This window comes from Gavia stellata, chromosome 12 (assembly GCF_030936135.1).
Source record: "Gavia stellata isolate bGavSte3 chromosome 12, bGavSte3.hap2, whole genome shotgun sequence".
NCBI lineage: Eukaryota > Metazoa > Chordata > Aves > Gaviiformes > Gaviidae > Gavia > Gavia stellata.
Genome location: NC_082605.1, coordinates 20,271,091 through 20,294,888, shown reverse-complemented (window position 1 = coordinate 20,294,888; position 23,798 = coordinate 20,271,091). Strand labels below are relative to the sequence as shown.

Genomic DNA, 23,798 nt, shown 5'->3' with positions numbered 1-23,798 from the left:
GCGTGATGCGAAAGCTGCCGCCCCCGTGGCGATGGGATTTGAAAGGATCCCGAAGATTTGGGGGATGCTTACATCTTTTGGGCCCTTTGAAATTCCCAGCTCATTTTTATGTCGATGCACGTCTGCTGGGCCGCCGAGGCAAGGTCGCCCGTCCTCAGCACCTTCAAGGCTCCGTCTCCTGCATGTTGAAATAAATGGCAAAGTTTCTCTTGGCTCCGGCTGAGCAATATGAGGTCCCTCTTGACCTCAGTTCAGTTTGGTTTAGAGCTGATTTTGATCCTGCGTCGTTGCTAGCTTTGGCGTGGAGCAAGCTACACGGTTTCGTTTGTATTTTATTTGTATTTGAGGTGCCGTTCTGGAAAATGAAAAATAATATTTCCGTACCAATTCGTTCGTTCTTCTTCCATCGGCTGGAGGGCCCCACCCTGCCAGCGCTCCTAACTCCTGTTTTCCAGCTCATCCGTGTTCAGCGCCGGACCCTCGTGTCGGTTCTGCCTCGTTTTTCCAGTGACGTTTCATATTCCCTTTGTTTTCTGTTTGCATCTTTGTTGTGCGGCAGGATCAGTAATAATAGTTAATAATTAGCAGTTCAATAGCACTCTTCACCTCCAAAGCAATTTTAGGCATTAAATCACCGCAGCTTTGCTGGCAATATTACAGTATTGACGTGTTACTTCACCAGTGTCACAGAGGCAGCAAAAGCTGCATTTTTATGGAGGCCAAAATGGGGTCATTTTTTTCGAGTACAAAATTGGCAAAAAATAAAATTTTCTCCTAGGCTGACACTTTGTTTGCCAAATTTCAGCATAGAGCCAATTTTTAAAGCTGAGTAATAAACACCTGAAAAGTTCTGGTTTATAATGGCAGTGCTGAAAAGCCATTAAATGAATGGCTCCGCTATAACACAAGAAAACCCTCTTAAACTGTCGAAAAAACCGTAAAAGCTGGACGGAGGCTTAGCGAACGCCAGCTTCGCCTTTGAGCCTGGAGCTGAGAGATGCAAAGTGAACCTGCAGGGACTGGTAGGGAAGATCATTAAGGGTTTCCCTTCCCTGTGGTGGGGAAGTGGTCCTTTCCCAGCTATTTGGTGGAGCTAGGTGAGCATCGTGTCCCGGGTGAGCATCTCTCCAGGTCTCTCCAGCCACTGGGGAGAGGGAAGGCGAAGAGGAGCAATGGGGATGGCGGTCCAGGGGAGCAGAGAGCAGAATCGGGGAGCAAAGGAGGAATCGGGGGATTCAAGGCGGCAGAGGGGGTTTGGGAGGAAACGGCACGGGGATGGTGGGAAGAGCAGCGTGTCAGGATGCGGGGCCGGGAGCCTGCGCAGCAGCAAGCGCGGCTCTGCGGGACACACGCATGGTCCACAGGGACCTGGAGGGAGACATGACCAGCAAGGTGGCAAGAAGCCCCAAAGAAGTCCTGCTTGACTTGCTTTCTCCTGGGCCTGAAGGGCGTATTTCTGCACAGATCTTCAAGGAAGCGAGGGCAGCTCCGCTTCCTTCTGCCGGCGACCTGCAGCTCGCTGGCACACGCGGATGCAAATGCCCCATCCCAGACGAGCATCGTACGTGCAGGTGGCCGAGAGCAAGGTACCAAAAACCGCCTCCCTAAGGGATGACGCAGCCCATGGCCAGCTCGGACCCTCTCCCCTTCCCAGCACAGGGTCTGCGGGCAGAGGGTGCCGCTGTGAAGCCGAGCTGTAAGAGCAGCGTAGTAAAATAGCAAATTGACCAGTAAAAGAAATCAGTAAATGAAGGGAACAGCTATTAATGTGCCAAGCCAAGATGTGTAATTATACCCTAGGACTTCTCCAAACTAATACATGTTAAAGGTGTAAACCTATTAAAGGAGAGATTTTTCTGTACAGGGAACTTATGTAGATAGAAGGATTTACACTGTATTTTATTCTTGTATTATAAGGTATAAGGAACATTTGAGCAAATCCAGTCATTCCTATTATTACAATATCATACGTTTTTCATACCATTTTATGCAGTTCTTCAAAAACTTTGGCACTAATTCTCTTTATATTGTTAGGAATTTTCTTTTAAAAACAGAATTCTTTTTCTCAAATAGTTAATTAGATTTTGAACTTCAAATACAGTACTTATTTTTTTTTCCTCCCAAGAATAGGGGTGTTAGATCCATTGTGCTGGCCAAATTACAGTTTGGATAGTTACATTCTCTCTGCCTAATCACCCTGCAATTTCATTCGAGTGAAGGATTTGGTGCCTCAGGTGTCCTGAATTCCTCCAGAGCTCGGCATGGCCAAGTTGGCTGCCACCATCCACCCCAGAAGTGGCTGCATTTAACAGCAGAGAGTTGTCGTGTCCTTCCAGAGCATAAATAACGGTTTCACTCTCGGAGATGGATTTTTGCAGTATTCCTCCACTGTTACACTTCGCAGCGAGTTTGTGCTGTTCCAACCCAAGCAGCCGTGCCCCAAGTCTTCAGGCACCTCTGAGGGATTTCTCTTGTGATGGGGAGGCAAATTTGTTTCCTTTATTTTTTTTTAAATTCCTTTATTTGCTTGTTCACCCTTTGCCATGATGGGTGCAGCGAAGGAGCGGGCCCTGGCTGTGCCACCGCATCCCCTCCTGGCTCCGCGACCCGCTAGCTCTGAGCGTCATCTTGTTTCTTGTGGAAAAGAATCGGGATAAGCGGCAGCCAGGTTTGGGTGGGAAACAGCCTTGGCTCGTAACCCTTGCTTGCCCCCTTTGCCTGGGGAAGGGAGGCGGGAGGGGAGGACCCTGTCCTTGAGTTCAGTTTGGGCCCCGTTTATTTGGGAAGAAGCGATGGATCGCGGCATTGCGCTGTGAAGGACCGGAGCGGAAGTACAAAGAAAAACCCCAAAGCACACAGCGAGCCCTGCTTAGTGCCACACAAAGGACTCTGAGCCGGTCGGATGACCCCAAGGGATCCGAGAGCAAAGTCCTATAGTCGGGGTGTTTGCTTAGCCTGTACGGCTGGCTGTGTCTTGTCCATGTGAAACCAGACGTGCACCATCGAACTGACTGACATGGCCAAAGGCCAGGGGACGGTTGTGCTCAAGCTGGGTCTCCTCCTGCCCTGCAGCGTGCCACCGGCTTCTCCTCCCCTCCCGGCGCCCGTCCTGCCGGGGTGAGTGAGGGGATGCTCCCGACCCGGAGACGGCGAGGAGGAGGAGAAGCGCCCTATGCCTGTCGCAGGGTGGTGGCCGTGAGACCTCTCTCAGTACGCCCTGCTTCCAAAAAAGCTTTCTATCCGTACAGGGGGGAACCCGGGATGGTAACCTTTAGCAGCTCCTCCCAGTAGTTCAGTGCTGCCTTGCAGCAAGCATAGCTTGCAAGTCCGGTATGGCAACCAGAGGTCACCTCGAAGGGCTCCTCTGTGTCCTCCTGCCTGCAGTAAGTCTTCTTGGCTTTAGCATTGTTCATCAGCTTCGCAAATCGCACCGTTCCGCTGCTTTTTGGCATTTTGGAGGTGGATCCTAAACACCTCTTTAGGAAATAATTCGAGTTGTTTTGTTGCATGTACAAAGTTAACTGTTTTCCTCTTTAAAGAAAAGATGGGCAAAAGCTCTTCCCATGGCTGCCTTTTTAAAAAATTTAAAAGTAGCTTTTGAATGTTGGAGGAAAACTTGGAACTATGAGCCAGCTAAATATACTGTGTCATGAAACCTTGGGGACCATTGAAACGAGAAGAGTGGCCCATTACTGCTAAGAAGGTGTTTTATTGAAAATACGCCGACACGCGTTCCCAACAGAGTGAGTAAAAGACGGCGAGATGCCCAGCGGTGATACAGGTTGTTCTCACAGATGAACCAGAATATATAGTTTGGCACTCCTGGGCCGCGCGCTAGTACGCTGGGTAGCGGATTGATAGGTGTTTCTATGTAAGAGTGCCCATATTTAATCCGATTTATTTTAATTCAAATCTGTGGCCACATACGTGTGTACATGGGGGGTGAGTGGGTGTAAGTTGTTGTGGAAGTAGGCATGGTTTTTTAGAAGGGGATCCTTCGCGGTGGTTGTCGGACGAGGCGAAGCATGAAGTCTCCTGATGATAGAAGCAGATTACCAGGAGAGGGCAGCGCGTCTAACGCTGTATTTCGCGCCAGCTCTACCTGCACCAGCCCCAGATCAGGGTGATGCACCTCAAAATGCAAAGCCCGGGGCGCCCGCCCGCCTGCGCAGAGGCACGAGCAGGAGATGAGCTGTCTGGGGTGGCGGGAGTTCACTGGTTAATACTTAATGGGCAAAAACGTGTTCGACTGATGTTTGTTTTGTTGGTGTTTCATTCTGTGGGGTTTTTTTTTTTCTTACCACGTCATTTTTAACATCATGACAAAACACCTACTTTTCTCTCGGAGCCATGGCTGTTGTCATGCCCAGTCGGTTATTTTGGTAGACACGGGTTGTTCTTTTCACAGTGGAGGTGCTGCCGTCTCCTACCAGATACCACCTCCAGTCTTTCCTGTCCTAAGAAGGTTTTTTTCTCCTTGTGAACACCCTGTTTCAACCCATGGCAAAAAAAAATATGGAGTTTTAATGGAAACTGCAGCATTTCCTCTACTGTACGTGACATAAATGCTACCTCACATAATTAAGGAAAGTAACCAAGAACAGTTAGTGGTGATTACCTTTCAATATATTGTGTACTTTGGGGCAGAAAAATAAATTATGAATAATGCCCAATCATACTTGGAACAATTTGCACACTGTGCTGTGAGTGATGCAGACCTGCTGGTAGAAGAGTGTGCTAATAAATTTTACTTTGTGGCGGAAACAAGAGATTACAGTTTATTAGGAAAGGAGATGGCAATTTATTAAGATCAATCAAATATGAATGCAGAGCGAGAATGTTGCCATTTTTATTTATTTATTTATCTGGAAGCGTGGGGGGTGCAATTATATAAAATTTGTTGTTTACCTGTGATGTTTGATTCATTATTAATATTTTTATGTTTAGAGGGAACCATAATTTTGCTGAAATGTCTTCCATAACTCCTGCACAATCATATTCATAACTCACCTGAATGTTGACACATCCTGCTGTGTATATATAAATTAACTAGTAACACTGGCATTATAAAATGATGCATTAAATGAAGATGTGAATGGTAATTTAAAGCATGCCATGAAGTGAAATTTAAACCATTGTACAACACTGAGGGGATTTAAAGAGCCGCCTTCATGCAGAATTTGCAGGGGCAATAAGGAAAATGACAGTTTCACATCAAAAAAAGAGCAGCAGCAGGGACACAAGCGTTACTGAAATGTTAATTGCTTTGGTGTTCTGTTTTGCTACAGACACCATCAGCCTAAAAATCACTTTTCTGCCTGAAGATATTTTACCGTGAGGGCATTAGCTGAGATTATTAAAAGGGACCAGAAAAAATGTTTACTTTGTCCTTTTTCTCAGCACTTTGTGGGTAATAAGTTTCACTGTTTCCTGTTTAGTCAGTTGTTTTCCCCGTTTGTTTTCGTAGGTCTTTCAGACAGCAACAAGGGAAAATGAAGCATTCTCAAAACAGGAAAATGTGATTTAACCCCACAAAAATGGGCCTGGGGATCCAGCAGTGGGAGTAGTAGCCGAGACGGCTTTTTCCCTCGGCACTGCAAACAGCGGCTTGCTTTTAAACCGGCCGGTGGCTCTAGCCCCTGCGCCGAGCGGCGCGATTTGGCACTTGACCTTGCCGGGTTCAGCGTTGGCGCGGGCGGGCGGGCGGGCGGGCTCGCTCCTCCGTGCCGCAGCGGCACCGGACTTCACCTGAATTACTCCCAGATTTGTACTCGGGGAGGGGGGGTGCAGGAGCGTGTCCAGAGAAGGGCGACGGAGCTGGTGAGGGGTCTGGAGCACAAGTCTGATGAGGAGTGGCTGAGGGAGCTGGGGGTGTTCAGTCTGGAGAAGAGGAGGCTGAGGGGAGACCTCATCGCTCTCTACAACTGCCTGAAAGGGGGTTGTGGGGAGGTGGGTGTTGGTCTCTTCTCCCAAGGGACTATCGACAGAAGAGGAGGAAATGGCCTCAAGTTGTGCCAGGGGAGGTTCAGGCTGGATATTAGGAAAAAGTTCTTTCCTGAGAGAGTGGTGAAGCACTGGAAGAGGCTGCCCAGGGAGGTGGTGGAGTCACCATCACTGGAGGTGTTCAAGGAGCGTGTGGATGTGGCATTGTGGGATGTGGCTTGATGGGCATGGAGCTGTGTGGTGTTGGGTGGGTTGGGTTTTGGTGTGTTGTGTGGTTTTTTGTTTTTTTTTTTTAGGTTGGACTTGATGATCTTACAGGTCTTTTCCAACCTTAGTGATTCCGTGAGTCAGCCCACCATCTGCTGCCAGAGAGCCAAAGGGGACCTGTTTGGTCCCGTCTGCCCAGGGGAACATCCCCAGGAGAAGAACGGATGAATTGCCATCTTGGGTAGAAACTGGGACTAGAGATAAAACTTCCCAGTTCGGGGCAGGTTAGCTCTGGTTAGAGGAGGTTGCACTCTGTGGCTTTCTTGTCTTTTCTTTCTTTCTCCCTTGCCCCGCAGGCAGCTGGGGCTTTTCGATAGGCAAGTCCATGGCTTCTGCATGGATAGGTACCTGCAGAAGTCTGTGAATAAAAATAAAGTCCACGCGTAAAATAATGGCAAAGCAAAACCGTTTCTTCCACTGTGTTCATCTTCATCGTAATCCATAATCTGCTCCTCTGCCTTGGACCTTAGAGCCTAGTATCCGTGCTATACTCCAGGGATTACTCTTTTTTTCACCTAGGTGTTGGTACCGCCACTTAATACGAAGCAGATCTCGTGGGCACGCGGTGCCAAGGAGCCACCTCGTCTGTCACGCTCGTTCGCAGTTATTTTTAATTTGTTACTTTATGTGTTCAGGTTTGAACATCCCTGTCTGATTGTCTCTGTCTGTGATGACTCTCCGTAATTGAGTGGAATTAAAGTGGGAGTTTATGGTTCTTCTTGGTCTTTTAAAATATTTTGCTGGCTTAGAAGTGCATTATATTTCATGGTGACCTTACTTAACAAGCGCTACCATCTCCGTTACTAAGGGAATAGACTGAAGTTTTTAGCCCACAGCAGATGTTGGCTGAGCTTGCAGGTATGAAGCTTTTATATGAAAGGGTATAAAACGCTTTAAAAATACGGCTTGCACGTTCTGTGGCCAGCGCTCAGTGCTTAGACAGCACCTCTCGGTTTTCAAAGTGTTTTGCAAATATTGGTCTACAGAAGATCCTGAAATGAGTAGTATTATGCCCGTTTTGCAGATGAGGAGACAGAAATGTTGAGGCCGTTGACTGCCTTTGAAGTGGTGGGTGTGCAGGCAACTCCAGAGCCAGGCCAGAAATTTTGCAAAGTGAGCTGTCAGAGAGAGAGGCATCTTTAATGTGACAGCCGTGTAAAAAAAAACCCAAAAATTTCTAGGTGACTTGCCTGAGGCTGGGGAGAATTGTCAGTGCCAGAGCCAGCACTATGCTTTTGCTTTGCATGTAGCTCACAGCCTTGCGCTTGCATTGCCACGTTACGCTTTTTCTTTGCCGCTGGAAAGACGAGAAATGCCTTGAACAAAATTGTAGGCTTCACAGAGTCTCCTTTTTTTTATAAATACGGTAAGACAGAGCTCGGTCCAAAGGTGCACGATGAGCCAGCGATCAGGGCCGGAGGAGGGCACTGGGCTCTCGTTGAGCTGCGTGTGCCTGGATATGGCTGTATTAGAAAATAAGAATTGAGGATGTCACTTAATAGGGTTGAGGGTCATGCGTGTGAGAGAAGTTCGTGCTGAGGAAGGCAAGGTAGATCAGAAGATTTGCAAACTGGGGTCTGTGGAGCATCCTATGATGGGTCAGCAGAGGCTGCCGGGGCATGCAGCCCGCTCTGTCTTTCGGCTGGGAAGTCAGTAAGGGTGTGTTCGGTGCCGTTTCCTACCGATGCTCCTTCGCCGTGAGCGCAGCTGGGGCTGCTGCCCCAGCGACGCTTTTTGCTAACGCAGCGGGGAGGAGGAGGTGATCCACAAGAGAAACTGTTGAAAAGTTTAAGTCTGTGTATTCTGTAATATATATCCCCCAAAGCAACCTGAGTTCCTCGAGATTACTTTGAAGTCCAGGACAGGAAGGATTCTCTTAAGTGCGGGCTATAGTTATTACTAGCTCATTGCATGCATTACCGGTTTATATTATTATTGAGCGTCCAGTGTGTTGGAGTGTGTGCGTATTTATTTGCTCGACTTTGCATACATATAGTACTTACAAATACCGGCTGTTCCTGTGCCCTTTATGTGCTGACCTGCTCGGTGCGTGTGTGCCCCTTTAAGAGGCAGGCGCTTTCTGATTCATGTAGGCTGTTTCTGGCAGATTTAGGGTCTTGCAAAAGATGCCCTTAGTCCCTTATTAAATATTCATAAGAGGGTGGGGTCACATTTTTGTGACCTGAAAAAAATCCCATTAATAAATTTGTTATCTGACACGAAAACACTTTAGGGTGGAAAGCAATCTGTATCACATCCCATTTAACATCAGATCACAAGTTGTCAGTAAATTGGGTCCTTTGTCTTTGCTTCTTGTGAGGTTCTTTAGCGGCATAACTAATGGGGCTATTGTCTAACAGCCCTCGACTCCCGCAAATGAAGTGCGGGTCTGCCTGGGAACGGTGTCAGGGCGGCTTCTGTCTTCTCAGTTGCTTGTACGCGAAGTAACGATCTGCATCAATTTTGTCCTCTGAAACTCTGTGAAAATGTAAGAAAAAGAACAAATCGAAGGAGCGGGAGAGATTGCACCGAATGTTACTGCCCGAGATGAAGCGGACAGTAGCTTTTGGGGCGAGAGGAGATAGGCTCCCGGGGCGGTGGCAGCGCCTGGTCGGAGGCAGCACGCTGACGGGGTTGTGTTGTGCGTTGAAGCCTGGGGGGGCCACGAGAAGCGTTCCTCTGAGCTGGGCCGCCTGAGACTTGGGGGGGAAGCTCGTTGGGCGTGAGGTGAAGCCGCTCCCCCCGTTCCAAGGGTGCCGCAGAGCCAAACGCGGCCTTTCGCTCCCACTGGACTCGAGGGCTCGGCTGCCTCCGGCAGGGAGCGGAGGCTGGGGCGGGTCAGGGCTGGCCTGGGCCCCTGCGCTGGGGGCTCCTCCGGCTTCCCCCCGCCGCGGCGGAGCCCCCTCTGCTTTGCCGGGGGAGAAGGGGGGTCCCGGGCGCAGGCCGGCACAGCGCCCTGCTTCGGTGCCAACTCCTGCCAGAGGCTTCTTGTGGGTGTTTTTTTGATTATCACCGTTATTCTCTGACACTAAAAACGCGAGCTCTCGGGGGCAGAGCTGTCGGGAGGCGTGAGAGGAGAGTAAACGCCGCTTTCCACGGGCGGGGGGAAAGTTGCCGCGGAAGGAGGGAGAGGGTCTCCTCCAGTGCCGCCCGCCGCAGCACTGTGCTGGCCGACGCTCCCCCCGCCGCTGGCACCCGCTCCCCGCCAAACAGCTTCGTTTGGGGGGCGGTTTTTGAGCAGGCTCTGGGCGGGAGTCGCCGCGGGGCCGGGCTGCGGCCCGGCCAGAGGGCGCGGAGGCAGCGCGGTGCCCGCCGCGGGAGGAGGAGGGCTGGGCCCGCGGGGCGCCCCGTTCCGGGGCGGGGTGTGCGCGGCGGCGCAGGGCGGGGCCGCGCGGGTGGCGGCGCGCCGCGGCAGCCCGCGAGCAGCGCGCCCCGCCACTCCGCCCGCACCCGCGGAGGCTCCGCACCGCTCCGCCAGCCCGCTCCATGGCCCGGCGCGCCGCCCGCCGCCCGCCGCCGCCCAGGTGGGTGCCTTGCGGGGCGCGAGGAGGGGGAGGCCGGGGGGGGGGCCCGCTCCCGAAGTGTCGGCGAGAGCCCGGCGGGGCTGGGAGCGGCGCAGGATGCTGCAGCCGTCGCGGTCGTGACTCCTCCCGCCCGGGGCTGAGTTCGCCGGCCGGTTCCGCGGCGTCCGCCACCGCGTGTGCGAGGAGGGAGGCAGCGTGTGCGCGCTTCGCAACTTGCTGAAGGTTTTTCGAAGTGGCTGCGTTTGTGTCGTGTGGTGCCCGGCTTTTGTTCTGACAGTTGGGGTGCGCGCAGCAGGCCGGGCGGTTCTTACGCAGGTGCTGTAGTTTGGAAGAGGAGCGAGGAGGGAGGGAAAGTGCGCGGAGCCGCGTGAAACACTTCGTCAGGTTTAAACGTCAGGAGCCGGGATCGCTGCGGGGCTTCGCCAGACAGTTTACCGGGGGGAAGTGAAGTGAGTGAGCTTTGGTTTTGACGTTGAGTAGTGTTAGGAGCCCCGGCGAAACCGCCGTGAGGGGATCTAAAGGCGGCTGAGGGAAGTGTCAGCCCTGCGAGGCAGCCTTCAGTGCGAGGGAGAGGGCTCCTTCCAGGGGGGGGGGGGGGGAGGGAACCCTTAGGAAGTGGGTGGTAAGTTTAGAGCAAAGTGCATATACACTCTTCCTCTTTGGAATTAACTCCTTCAAAGCCAGCCTGCTGTACAAAACACTGAGGGGCTCCACTTCCACCGGTGGTAGGGAAGCGCCACTCGGTAACGCGACGCGGTCGGCTCGCTGCGTGTGCCGGCGTTCGAAGCGCTACCGTTTTATATTTTTAAATAAAAACAAGTTTGGTGGCAGGAAACGTGAATCATTCGGGGTGACTAAGAGCTGTTTATGAAAACGAAATGGTTGGATTTATTTTAGCAATGAGTGTCGAATCGCTAACTACAATAAATCGCTGAAGTTTATCTCTAATAAAAAGTGACTTACGCAGGCTAGTCTGCCTTTTTATAAATAAACCAAAATGTTAAAAGTCTTCTTCGTTCGGCTCAGAGCTGATTTCCATGCCTGACGCTCCCGGGCCCAATCCTGGAATGACTTGTGCATGTGCAATAGCTATAATAGGAGAGGAGTCTCTCCCCCCGAAGCAGTAAGCACTCTGCCTGCTAAATTAGTATTGCCTGGATCGGGCCCTTCGTCGTTAAGTTTACCGTGCAAAGCTTGCAGGCATCTTACACATCTTTGCATCAAGTTAAAAACTGTATTTGCTTCTCTCTCTTCCGAAAGTCACGGCTAAAATTCGTGTTTATGTGTGAGCGTGTCATTAGAGCGCGCTCCTGTCTGGTGAAGAAACGGCTTTTGTTGATTGTCTATTTATTGCAGTGGCAGCCTAGGAAGTCTCGAAAAGCAGGCACTCTCCTTCCTCTCAGCCAGCGGAAAATCTGCTGTCAGAGGGCTTTCGGTGATCTCCCGTGACTGCTTCCCAAAAATGTCATTGATAAGGCTGCAGAGATGAAACCCAAATCCTGCCTAAAGAGAGTAGCTGCCTTGGCCTAGACGGCGAATAGAGCTGAACTGCAAACTGATTGGTCTGACACTTTATAATCAAAGTTGATTTATTGTTCATTAGTAGTGCATTAGCCCTTTCAGGCAAGACAGTTATTTGTGTAGTGGCCTGTCAAACAAAAGACCGCTAGCACCTGTCACTTCCAAACCATGAGATAAGCAAGCAGATATTAAGATAATGCAAATAGAAGTACACTGGAACGAGGTAAAGTTCTAGCAATTTCCCTGCACGAAATACCGCTTTATTTAACGTGCTCATGTTTAGCGTCTAGAGGAATTGGACCGCAGAGGGAAGGGGTTCCCCTGCTCCAGGACCGTCAGGAGGAGAAGACGTTAGCGAGGAGCTGGGCGTGCGTGGCGGGAGGTTTCAGAGGACCTGCGAGGTGAGGAGGCAGCTGGGGCGGATAATGGATTGGGAAAAGCCAGTCGCCGATACAGAGGATGCGAATGCTGTTTTGTAGCCGTAATTTCATTTTGTTTGATTTTTGGTTTTAGCGTGAGAGCAAGACTGAGGCGCTTTCCATGTTTTGTCCCTGACTCCTTCCTCCTCTTCCCAATGGACAGATGTCATGAAATGATGCTCTTACTGGCAGGGGTTAATTATATGAAAACTTGATGACATCACGGCAGAGCTGTGAGAATGTCAAAATACATCTGCTGCCATATTCAGACATATTGCTCTCCCTCCTCTCCCCCTGTATCAGCTCCCCTCCCCTTCTCAAAAGGGAATGATCTCATGACATAAAACAGAAAACAACACAAGTGTCAAAAGAAAACAAAATTAGTGAACTTTTGTCTGCCACCATAGAAACGAGGATTAACTTATGTTATTCCAGAGCATGGAATGGAGACTATCTGCATGAGGATATATAGTGTATTGTCTTCTGTGAATTTTCATTTGACAGGGATTTTGGAGGCTGTGATCTTAATTAAATCTCAACTGACTCAAATAATGCATCTAAAGGCATGCAGTGTTGCGTAACCTTGCTGAGTTGGTAAACCATAAATCATCAGAAAGCTTGTGATAGGAAGGGCTGCTTTGAAATTTTTTTTGTTTGCTACAGTTGGTTTTTTGGTGGTTGTTGTTTTTTTTTGGTCTTGTTTAAGGTACACTTCACTGTGCTCTACCACTGTGCCCTCCCTTTTCTAAGCAGTGTTATTTTTGCTTTAAAAAAAAAAAAAAAAAAGAAAAAAGCTCCGAGACACGCTCGCTGACCAGTCGCTCAGCTGAACTGAAGAGAAGCCATAAATATAATGGGATTGGCAGGGAAGAAATGAAATCCCAGCGCTGGCTTCCTGGGGATCTCGGTGCTCATAGGAAGGTGTGGGTGCCTCACGGTCTTCTGGAGCTGGATGAGCCCTCTACACCTTTTAGAAGTGTAACTCTTAGCCCCACGCTGAAATTTATGCTGGGGTGTAAATAGTTATCAGACGCCACTGTGGAGTCGTCCCGTATGGCCCCTGGGTTGGAATGGGTCGCAGATGGATTGGTGCACTGATGGACGGTGGGCTTTGGCGTCTGCGCAAGTTGAGTGGATTTTAGTTGTGTGCAAGGAAGAAAAGGGGTGCAACAGTTGCGTGGAGAAGGTTAAAGGGGATTTTTAGGCATTGAAAGTGATGTAGGGCAGTCAGAGCGATTTCTTACGCAGCATTTTAACCTGGCAGTGCTCGAGCACTGATGTTGCCTGAGAATCGTCTTGTTTCCAAAATACTGAAGCTCAACAAATCACTATTTCGGTGTAAAATGCTTTGCTTTCTGTATTTGCGATGGCATGCCCTGGGCAGCTGAAGGAAAGGTAAGGGGAGAAGGATTTTTGCGTGCAGGACTTTAAGGAGTTGCAAAGCTCTTGTGTTTTCTTGCTCTGCATTTTGTAGTTGTTTTAGAGCTGCTCTAGACAAACCGAAGCTGGAAGGACGCAGCGCTCGGATTTACTTTAGGAAAACGTTTCCTGGTAGCCAGATAACTTACTGAGGTTGTTTTCTCCCCTCTTTGCTAGGGAAAAGCGGTAGCAGGGGTAGTTTTATCAACACCTGCAAAACTAGATTGTGGGAAAGTCCTGACACCATGAGCTAAATTTGTTATTGTTTGGTGAAAGGCTTGGCTGGTTTTAAGCAGTTTGTTTGTTTTATTGAAAGCAGAACTGCATTACTGGAAACTACTTTGCTGTACTTCAGTTAAAATGTTCTGTACTGTTTTGTTTTTATAAGGTGCTTACTTGCTCAGCTTCGCTTTCCAGTTATAAGGAAAGGGAAAAAAATACATCATGCACTCGTCTGCAGATCTAAAGTGGCCGTGTAGAGATTGGGGAGAGGAGCAGCGCTGGCAAATAGCTCTTCCCTGGCCTTTTTTTTTTTTTTTTTTTTACCTTTTTTTTTTCCCTTTTTAACCTTTCCAGCACCGTTTCCTCTGCTAGCCGGAGGATCTGTAGTTTGTACTGAAGTTGAATGAATGTTAAAAACCCAGGCTGACTATTGAACATGTAAGTGGAATTGCTAATTGTTCTGTGCACTAGTTTCGGACGGATTTGCCTTCATTGATTAGGTAAGATGCTCTGTTATTTGGGAGGGACAACACCCCCTCCTCCCCAAACTGACAACGGGTTTTAATTTTTAAGCTTTATCTTGCCCTTAAATCTGAAACATCATTGTTCAAATAACTGAGAACAAGGTAAACCAACAACATCAAAAAGGTCGGCTTCTGTGATTTCTCAAGGGCTTGTTATTTTGTACTTTCCAATTCTATTTGATGTCTTGACAAAACAAGATGACACAAGGGAGAATACATTAAATTTTGATTTTCATCTAACCTGTTACAGCAGTGGCAGCTTAATTTCTTTTACTTTTTACCGAAGACGGCTTTTTGCGCAATTACTCTAATTGCCACGCCACTTTATGAGAAGGTTTCTTTAGGGGTTTCCCATTTGCCTTGATTTTGTGAGGCGTTTTTTTGAATGTGCTTTGACCTCTAACACGGCGAGCTTGCTGGTTGGAGTGTGTCTTCATTAGAAGTAAATCAGTGAATGGCAAGATTGTCAAAGAAGCAACTGATGTTTTCTCATTATAATCTAATTTGCACCGTTGTGCTTAGCTGTGATGTTCAGCTGTAGGTGTCTGCCATAGGTGTGAAAAACTGCACGTTTTAAGCAAATAAAGTTTACAACTGTTACAAAGGCTGCAGTTGCAAGTGGAGTGGCAAAGCCTAAGCGAGTGTTTAAGCAGAGCTCCGGTTTGTTTGGGAAATAAACAGCCTGATTTAGCCAGGTGAATATTTTTCGAGGGCTGGCTCATTTTTTCAGCTGACCGGGGCGATGTAGGTCTTCTCGGATGCCCCAAGCGTGAAGAGCAGGCAGCTACGGGTTCCACTCCGGCAGGAGAAAACGCTCAGGGGGTGGCGAGAGGGCTCATCCTTCCCTGGAAATCTGTCGGGAGTCGCAGGTCGTCTTAAAAATCTGCCAGGGGGTGAGGGGGGGGGAAGTCCCTCTGTATAACACTTCCTTTTGGCTCACATGAAATTCTGGGCATATTAAATGTTGTCGGTTCAATCACGGTCCTTTATTATTTAATTAAGCTCTCCTTAACGTATTAATGAATTAATACACAAATGTAAGGAGTCTGACATGATGATCATCCTCAGTATATTACGGGCGTTTGGGGGAGAGAGGGTTTCAAGGGGTTTTCAAGGGCTTTAGGGGTATTTTGGATGTTTCTAAGCAGGATTGCTTTTGGTTTATTTGAGGCTTTTTTGGCAGAATATGTTGATCTAACATTTCCTTTCCTAAACTGTGGAAAAAAATAGGATTTTTTTTTTTTTTTAAAACCGAATCATTATAAAATATCACCACTGTTCAGAAGCACGTACAGCAGGTTATAATTTTTCCTTTCCTGCTGGAGCGGGAAACAAACCCGGTAACTTTTTAAAATGTGAAAAATGATGATGATAATCTCGAGGTTGAAATCTTACTCAGCTTATTAAATGAGTATTTGGTTGTGTGTGTGTTCCGGTTTAGTCTCTATTTGACAAATGTTAGATGTAGAAAGGATTTAATTTATGTAAACTTTATATTTTTATGCAAATTAAATGGGTATTTATTATAGCAGAAACAATTATCCTGGCACTTAGTGAGAAACCTGGTATGCATGAGAAGTGGTAGATAAGATCAGATGTTTCATTCTGTAAACAAATATGAAAATATTCCCGTTTTTCCTCGGCTAGGAGAGGCTACAGAAGACAGCAGACATCCTGACATGCCGGGGAAGGTCAGCATAGCCCATCGTACTGCCTTCCGTGGGTCAGATCTTCCCTCCTGATAAAATATAATAAACAAAATTATAATAATAAAATGCTAATTTAATTTGAAAGAGGGTCGATCCCCCCCCTTTTAATAGGGAGTTGTATTGTTACGGAGAGAACGGTTATGCTAATGACAGACTACTTAGCTGATTTCACATTAATATAATAAACATTACCTGTCTTAATGTGTTGTACTGCATTACGGCAAAATAACTAAGTCTAAAAGCGAGGTTCCATTTTGCATAATGAAAGAGGATTGCAGTTTCTGCGTGAATAATTCTAACGGCGGCCTTTTTTGGTTGTTATTTTGGAGGATGGAGTATTATGTCGGAAATGCTGTCGTCTCGGGATGGAAGCAGGTCCTGCCTTCAGCACTTCTCGTTTTGCTGGGCTCTGCTCTGGCTTGTGGCATCGCGCTGCTCCGTGTGCCAGCGTATCAGTGGTTTATCTTCTCCTGTGGCATGAGCAAAGCTGTTTTGCATTGTTTCGGCTGCGATTTTTTTTTTTTTTTTTTTTTTTTTTTACATTTCAAATGTATTGCACATAATAGCTTTCTAATAAGACAGCTCAAGTTAAGTGTTCGTTTTTTGCCTAGCCGTATCTATTTTTATTTGTAGCCCGGTATTTTTAACTGTTCCTCAGCTACTTGCTCTTTCTGTGTTCAGCTATGTTTTGCTCCCTTTAACTTTTATCACAAAATCTTTCACTGAAGAATTGCTGTTTGGAAATCCGAGGTGCCTGGTATGAGGTCTTACTGAAATCAAGTTTGAACGTAGGTCGCAGGAGAGAAGGATTTTCTGGCAGAGTTATCCTTGATGAATTAAGGAAATCCTCCCCATCTTCCACGCGTGCCTGCTAACAGTTAACAGGACCACAACCGTATCCGACATCGAAGGCACGATGTGTGAAAATGGCATTCTTTTTTTTTTTTCCACTTCATACAAGATGAAACTACTTGAAATTATTTAGCTAGTGTTTAATTATATTAATATCACTGAAAATGGGGGAATGGAGATGATTAAATAGGACTAAATCATTTTCATCCCCGTGACCCTTGTCTGGGTGGTATGGAGGAGTGACAAATGCATCCCTGCTCCCACTCCTTGGGAAGTTAAAGGAGAACTTGGCCCAGGTTGGTGGAAGTTCGCCTTGGCCGGTCTCGCCGCAACGCGGCGTCTTTCCGGAGCTGGGAACTGGGGGTAGCGGAGGGGACGGCGGGGGACGGGAGGGCTTTGGGGGATGCGGAGGAACAGCAGGCAAAACCCTGGGAGAAACAGTGTCTGAAAACAGTTGTGAGTATGAAAGACGTTTTTTGCCGTTGATGGTATTAGCATGTCAGCAGGTCTATACTAGTACAGCTCCGAAAGCCAAATTGCAGCTGTATTTTTACCTTTGCTGCCAGGTCTACATGCAGCTGGGTATCCACCACACCCTATTGTTATCAGTCAACAACACCAGAAGTAGTTCATTAATCATATCAATAACAACAATCGTGTTTCATGTGGAAAACAGAAATAAACAACTTAAAAAAAGAAGAGATTGATTTCTGCTCTGCATGCTAACTTAGCATTCTTTAAATATATCTGCCAGTAGTTTAATTTGAACTTCAACTCCCTGAAGGCAGTAAGACAGAATTATTTTAGTTCTTCATAAACTGCCTTCTGTGATTCATTGTTAACTCATAAAACACACTCATTTTCATGTACTTAAACAGTTAAGCCATTTTTAAAGTTGGTTTGTAATTTTTTTTGGCAACACATTGAAGTTGACATCTGAGAGATAGAAATCTAGAATTAATTTATAGCCCTCAGTTTAGGTTTCATTTACTATCGGACAAAATATCAGAAATAAATATTTTTTTATCTAACGTAATGTGAAGTATATTGCACAGTATCTGAAATAAAGTTTAGTTTTGACTGAATGCACTCAAAAAGGGACCCATAAATATCAGAGAGCTGTAGTTAAGAACTTACATGACTGTTTTAAATACTATTGATTTAAACCACTGGCTAGATTTTATGAATCAAAGTGTAATTTCCAAGCTTTGGCTATATTTCTCATCGCTAAAGCACTCTCTCTTGTGTGCCTTTAGCAGCTTTCCAGACATTCAACACGGGATTAAATGATAGTAGTTACAATGATCAATAGGTTAAGACCGGTACAATCACTCTTACCGCTAATGACCTCGGTAGTAATGGGTAATAAAGTGTGGGCTATAATAGCCTATTGCTGGTGCTGCATGCCCTTTGATTCCCAGTATTACTAGGGACTAGCTACATGAAAAAGTTGGACGTTGGGAGTTAAGAGAGTGGATATATAGGCCATCATTCTTAACTATTTCAAGTCCTCAAACCGTACGTGTGCCCACACTTGTCTGGGACGTGTGTGTCATTTTTAACACGGTAGTTTCTGGTTTATTTGCATTTGTTTGGAAAAGGTTTCCGTAAGTTGCTTTCGTGATAAGCTGAAGCGCAAACTTTGGCTAAATGTGGCTGTTGGCCGTGTTTATAAATGGAAGGCCGGACCTTCTTTGGAGGTGCAGATGTGGTGTGAAAATGTGGTTTCAGATGGCAGAATGAAGTTGAGCGGATCAACGCAGACTTGTCCTCCTAGGTGTGCCGTATATATATATTATTTTTTTTATATATACGTGTGTGTGTATAGATAATTTATTTTTGCTCTTGCTTGTTAAGTGCTTCTGTTCAGCAAAGAGTGTGCAGCCTGCAGATTCTTCACCGGAAGGTAGATGGCCGGTTTTCAAAGGTAGGGCCAAATCCTTAGGTTTATCCCACGTTTTTAGATAAACGTGCAACAAAGCCATGGAAGTGAATGGGAGTTGTCTCCGCATAGCTGACGGCAGAATGCGGCCCTTCGTATTAATCACCGATGTGTAGGGTTTACAGTACCCCACCCTATTCCTGTCTGCATCTCTGCTTGTCGTCATAAATCTGACTGAAGACTATTTGTGTTGTCTATCTTCCAAGAAGGGCACAGAAAACATACTTAAACATGCTTCCTCTTCTGTTTGCTCAGTCCAACTTCAATGAAAGGTAGTACAAACCCGAGGGTAAAGTAAACTCCTTTGGGGATGAGGATAATGAAGGTGAGTCACGCTTCGGGGCGAAGATAGTGACGGCAGTATTTAATGAAATAATGTTCTACTCCCAGAAAAGTTTTTTAAAAGACTTCGGATTAAGATATTCTGAATTAATAGGATTACCCATCCCGATGACTCAGTGTCCTCGGAGCTGGTCCTGCGTGGCCGCGCGGTGGCACGGCGCGGCGGCCGGTGGCTGGTCCCATAGGCATGGGCAAGCCACGGCGGCCACGGGAGAACAGCCGCTGGCTTTGGTGGGAGTGGCGTTTGACCCGTAATTAAATCTTCATTTGCCTGTGTTCACACCTGCCTGGACCTCATTAGGTGTGCGGGAACGCGCCGTGCCACGGGGAGCGCGCAGAGGACCTCGCCGTGTCGGCGTTAACGGGGTGTCGGAGGCGCGCGAGCCTTCGCTAGACTTCGCTCGGACAAATGTTTTCAAGGCAGCGTCTGGCCCTGGCACGCGACGTGTACACAACAACACAGGGAGATGTGCGGTGTACATGCATCTGACCTTCAGGAACCATTTTTAGTTCATCAAAATTAGTGATGCTGAGAAATCAGGACATCAGTGCATAATGACTGTGAAATTAGGAATGAGAGCTTGCTATGCAAATGACAGGACAAATCATGTGAAAAAGTCAAGATAAACTGCATATTAAGACATTATGTTACATAAAATTAATACTGCATTTCTCTCTTGCTTACTACCACACTGGAAGATTATTTTTTTTTTAAACTCCTTTATCTCCTGATCAGCTATTGTCTGCTGATTTTTTTTCAAAAGTGGTGCACAGAAAAAGTGCTAAACATGTTATTACCTTTTATTGTAATACATGAGATGACAGGAGATCCTTTTTAGCAAAGTATATCCTTTACTGCTTTTACTTTTGTGCTGTCACGTATTTGATCTGAAACTATAGAAAAGTAAGGTGCTTAAATATTACCGTTAAAACTCATTTGGGTTTTGTCTTTTCCTCTATTGTTTTTTTCCCTCCTTTTCTTTTCCTTTTTTGGGGTGGAAGGTAGAGGGGTGGGTTTCTAGGGAAATAGTCTTCTTGCATTACTAGGACTGACAAAATGGTTCTCATGTAGTCTGCAAATTAAACACAAGTGCAGTGATTATTTTGAATAGCTAAATTACATTCTAGAAAGCTTGCAGAATTCATAGCATTGTCATTAGGTATCCGCTTGAATACAATTTGTGTAACCTTGGCCAAGACAGCCTGTCATTTTAATGTCAGTGTTTTATCTGAACAAGACATCATCCTTTCAGATACAGTGTACAGGTTCCTTGCAAAGATGCCCGTGCAGAAACGTGTTAACAGTTGCAAATATGAAATGCTATCAAGTTCATCACTGTAGCTGTTTGTCACTGAAATGTCATGGAAAGCGGCTTTTAATGGTATCTCACATAATATGAAAGAATTGAAGACATCTGTATGCTGGGTGAATATGGAACGGTAAAGACATCGTGGTAGGGCCTTTCTGTTAAAATTGCATAGGAGTCTAGTGCTGTTATTCACATCACTGAGCCTTCCTTCAATTTTCTTAAAAACCTGTCGTAATAGGGTCTAGATCCCATCAGCGCGGGATACTCGGCTCTTGGATTTCTCTACGGAAGGCGAGGGCTTTCTGGGAGGGAAAGGACCCAGCTGACGGTTTCTTGTAAAAATAAATAGATCTTAACAGGGTTTACCATATTGCTTGCTTTAAAGAATTCCCATCGCAGTAACGGTTTGCAAAAGGGGAATTTAGTCACCAGGAAAAGGTGGTCGGTACCTCTGCGCCCGCTGTGGCGGGCTGTCGGGGCTCTCTCGCCTTCAGCACCCTCGATGCCAGGCGTGGGCTGCCCCGGCGCGGGGACGGTGGGCGGCGCGGAGGAGCTGCGGCGATGCGCTCTGACCCCCTCTTCGCTCCCCTCTTGTGCTTCAGGTTCCAGTCTCGGTGGCTATGATGACACCTCAAGTGATCACTCCCCAGCAAATGCAGCAGATCCTCCAGCAACAAGTGCTCACTCCCCAGCAACTCCAAGTCCTGCTCCAACAGCAGCAGGCACTCATGCTTCAACAGGTAATTGTTTTCTTAACAGCTGCTCAGGTGGCCCCTATAGATACCAGAGGGCTTCGCCTCCCAAGATGTCCCTGGGGAAGGAAGCTGCCCGCGGCCCGGATCCGTACCTCGGCGCGGCTGTGCTCTGAGATGAACTGACTGCTCTTTTGTTTTTAATTCTAGAAATAGCTTCTGGAAACAAACGCAGGGCGCAGTGCTAGGAGTGTTTCCAAGATCAGCTGAATAATACAGATGCATATTTAAGTGTCAGGACTTCGGCAGATGTCCCTGTGGCTTTTGCCTGCATCCCCCAGAAAGCATGGTGTACCCTGACTGATGGGAATGAGCCGGGTAGTAGGGTGATACTTCCCATTTTAGACCTCCTTGGGTCCGTCTGGAACCGTAAAGGACCATGGAAGTGGCGGCAATGCAAGCGAAGAGGTTCACGAGCCTTAATCTGCCTGATTTCAGCCACCGTGTGCCGTGCGGTCTGTGAGCGTTTCTCACAGCCTGTGGCCCTTTTTCAGCTGAAAGTTGGCCACCGACAAGCCCGAGGCTCAGTTACCGTAGGGTACGGCACAGCGGGGGCTCACGAATCCCGGGCGGGCGTCAGCATCCACCCCAGCCCGACCTTGCGTGCTCCCTCCTGGGCTGCCACGCTCCCTCCTGCCCGCGCCGGAGCGCTGCCTGCGCGGCGCACATCTGGGGAGCGGGGAGGAGGAGAGTATTTCCCAGGATGTCTATGCATGTATTGAACAACACTTAATACAGTCAAACCCTATCATTTAGAAAGCATGTGTGTTTCACAACAGAGATTCGCCAGGCTCTCTCAGCAAGGGCATTTTGGCTTTGTTGTTACAATCAAAGGTCATTCCTTGCCTTATTTTAATTAGTTTGTGTAGAAAATGGTATGTTTTTCATCAGTTCATTTTGGAGATTACTTTTCAAACGATAATGCCAAGAATAGTCAGTGTGCACTGAATTTATTGTTGAGTTTCAAACTAAAGGTCAGACCATTACAGATAAAAGGATGCTATTTTTCAAATCACAGTTTGTGTGTTACACCAAAAGGGACAGTGAATTGGCTCTCCACTTTGTTACTTACCATCTTTCCTTTTCTTTGTAGCAGCAGCTTCAAGAGTTTTATAAGAAACAACAGGAACAGTTGCAGCTTCAACTTTTACAGCAACAACATGCTGGAAAACAGCCTAAAGAGGTACAGACAATACCCATTTTACTTTCAAACCACAGATCCCCGGGGACTGTCTAGTGGCTATTAAACTGTCATTCATCTTATAAATGATGGCACAACTGAACTGACTCTATCGGGTCTCAGCTTTCAGATTTAGAGTTATTGTCCTGTTTTCGCCTGTATTTCCCTGTGCTTTCCATTTGCTTGCTGCCACATATTTTATAGCGGGGGACCATGCCTTGATGTTCTTCGGTATGAGTACTGGAGCAAGCATCTCGACTTGTATCTTGGGGGAGTGCTTTTGGAAGTTAGTTATGTTGTAAAGGGGAGGGGGCAAGGCGGCCGGCCCAGATACGGTGCTGTCCTCTCTGAACAGGGCGAAATGCCAAGGGACGTTGAGTTTGGGCTTGCAGTTTCCAAGCGGGGAGGTGCTGGTCGCACGTTCCTCGCAGCACAGGCTTAGCGGGAGGGACCACACTGGACAGCATCGGCAGTGACGCCGAGAAGCGAGGTCCGAGATGCAGAGGTAGCGCGGGAACGCCGCCTTTTCGCAGCGTGGCGTCAGGAGACCTCGCTGTGATGCCACCCCCGGTCTGTGGCAGGCACGGGACGGGCCAGGGAGGTTTCTGTCCATCCACCCTTGCCTTTCAAAATGCCTGTCAGTCCCTAAACTTCATTTGCTGATGCTGGTGTGCTTAAAATTAATTTTGCTGTCATTACGTTAATTTTTAAGGCACCGAGTTCACCCTCCTGGTCGCAAGGAGTTCGAGACTTCCCTGTTTGATCTGACATCAGTGCTGGCTTAGGTAGATCCTAGAAAGCTGCCTCTTGGCAGGAGACGCCGCGTGATGTCCTGCGATAGCGGCAGCGCTTGTGCGGCGCTTTGCAAGCGGCGCTGCTCGAAGCATGCACCAATTTCAACCTCCCTCCCTGCGAAATTTCGGCAAATCGTGCCACCTGTGCCAAGTTTCAACCCAGAGTGAATTTTTCCAGCTGAGTTATAAACCCCTGAAAACAGGGGGGTTTATAATGGAAACGCTGACACAACCTTAACCATAGCGCGCTTACGGGCGCCACTATAATAAAAAGGGAACAGATTAAAAAGTGTCTAAAATGTAAATCTAAAGGACTAACAGTAATTAAAATGGAAATGGCACAGGGAGGGAAGGCATGTAATTGTGAGATATCACTGTGCAGAATGCTCTCAGCTTTGTTTTGCTGGCTGTTTTTCTAATTCAGTAGGGCTTACTCATCAGTGGCAGTTCAATGCGCGTTAATGACTCTGGGATGCAGGCATCACTCTGGACAAAGAAATGATTATTGTGCGGTCAAAAGAAGTTCAAAGACAAGAAGGGAATTTCAGTTTTTTCCTTAGAGATCCACATTCAAGAGCATATAAATTAAGCCAAATGTTAAAAACCACAGTCTGAAAGCTGACTTCAAAGTCACAACTCTCTAATTAATGAACTGCGAGCTTCAGTTTGGACAAGTCGTGGTTTGATGCGCCCATAAATCAACATGACAGGTCTGTTTCACAGTCTCAGACAGCGCTTGTCATTGAGTCACATCAGATGTAAACACAGCAGAAAAAAGAGGGAATATGAAGGAGGTGCAATTGATCAACAGAATTGGTAAAAACCCACTTTTGAAACGCATTATGCATGATCACAGGAAATGGCGATAGCCTCAAGAGGCTTTCTCCTTCTGCTGTTGCTTTTTTGAATCAGATTTCTAACAGCCTTCAAAAGGGAGAATAAGAATTATGGAGCTTCTCCCCTGTGGCTGGCAGGCAATAACCCCCTGTTGTTATTTTGTGCTTCTTTCTTTTCAAAGGCGTCAAAATTTAGTTTTTTAAAGATCTTTAACTCTATATTTGAAGACAAACAATAAAGG

The 23,798-nt window shown here is 47.1% G+C and overlaps 1 protein-coding gene across 9 annotated transcripts in view; it reads left to right on the top strand.

The window, feature by feature from the left end:
- The window catches only part of FOXP1 (forkhead box P1), a 165,321-nt gene that overhangs the window by 72,071 nt on the left and 69,452 nt on the right, over window positions 1-23,798 (top strand). For 6 of the 9 annotated variants that reach the window (XM_059823389.1, XM_059823387.1, XM_059823392.1 and 3 more), the window contains 2 exons: window positions 20,597-20,734; window positions 21,840-21,929. The exons of 1 other annotated variant lie outside the window; for it this stretch is intronic. In XM_059823389.1, the coding sequence (XP_059679372.1) occupies window positions 20,597-20,734; window positions 21,840-21,929 (228 nt within the window). Of the gene's footprint in view, window positions 1-20,596; window positions 20,735-21,839; window positions 21,936-23,798 lie in introns of all 9 variants that reach the window. 2 more of the 9 variants (XM_059823396.1, XM_059823388.1) reach the window with 2 other exon arrangements.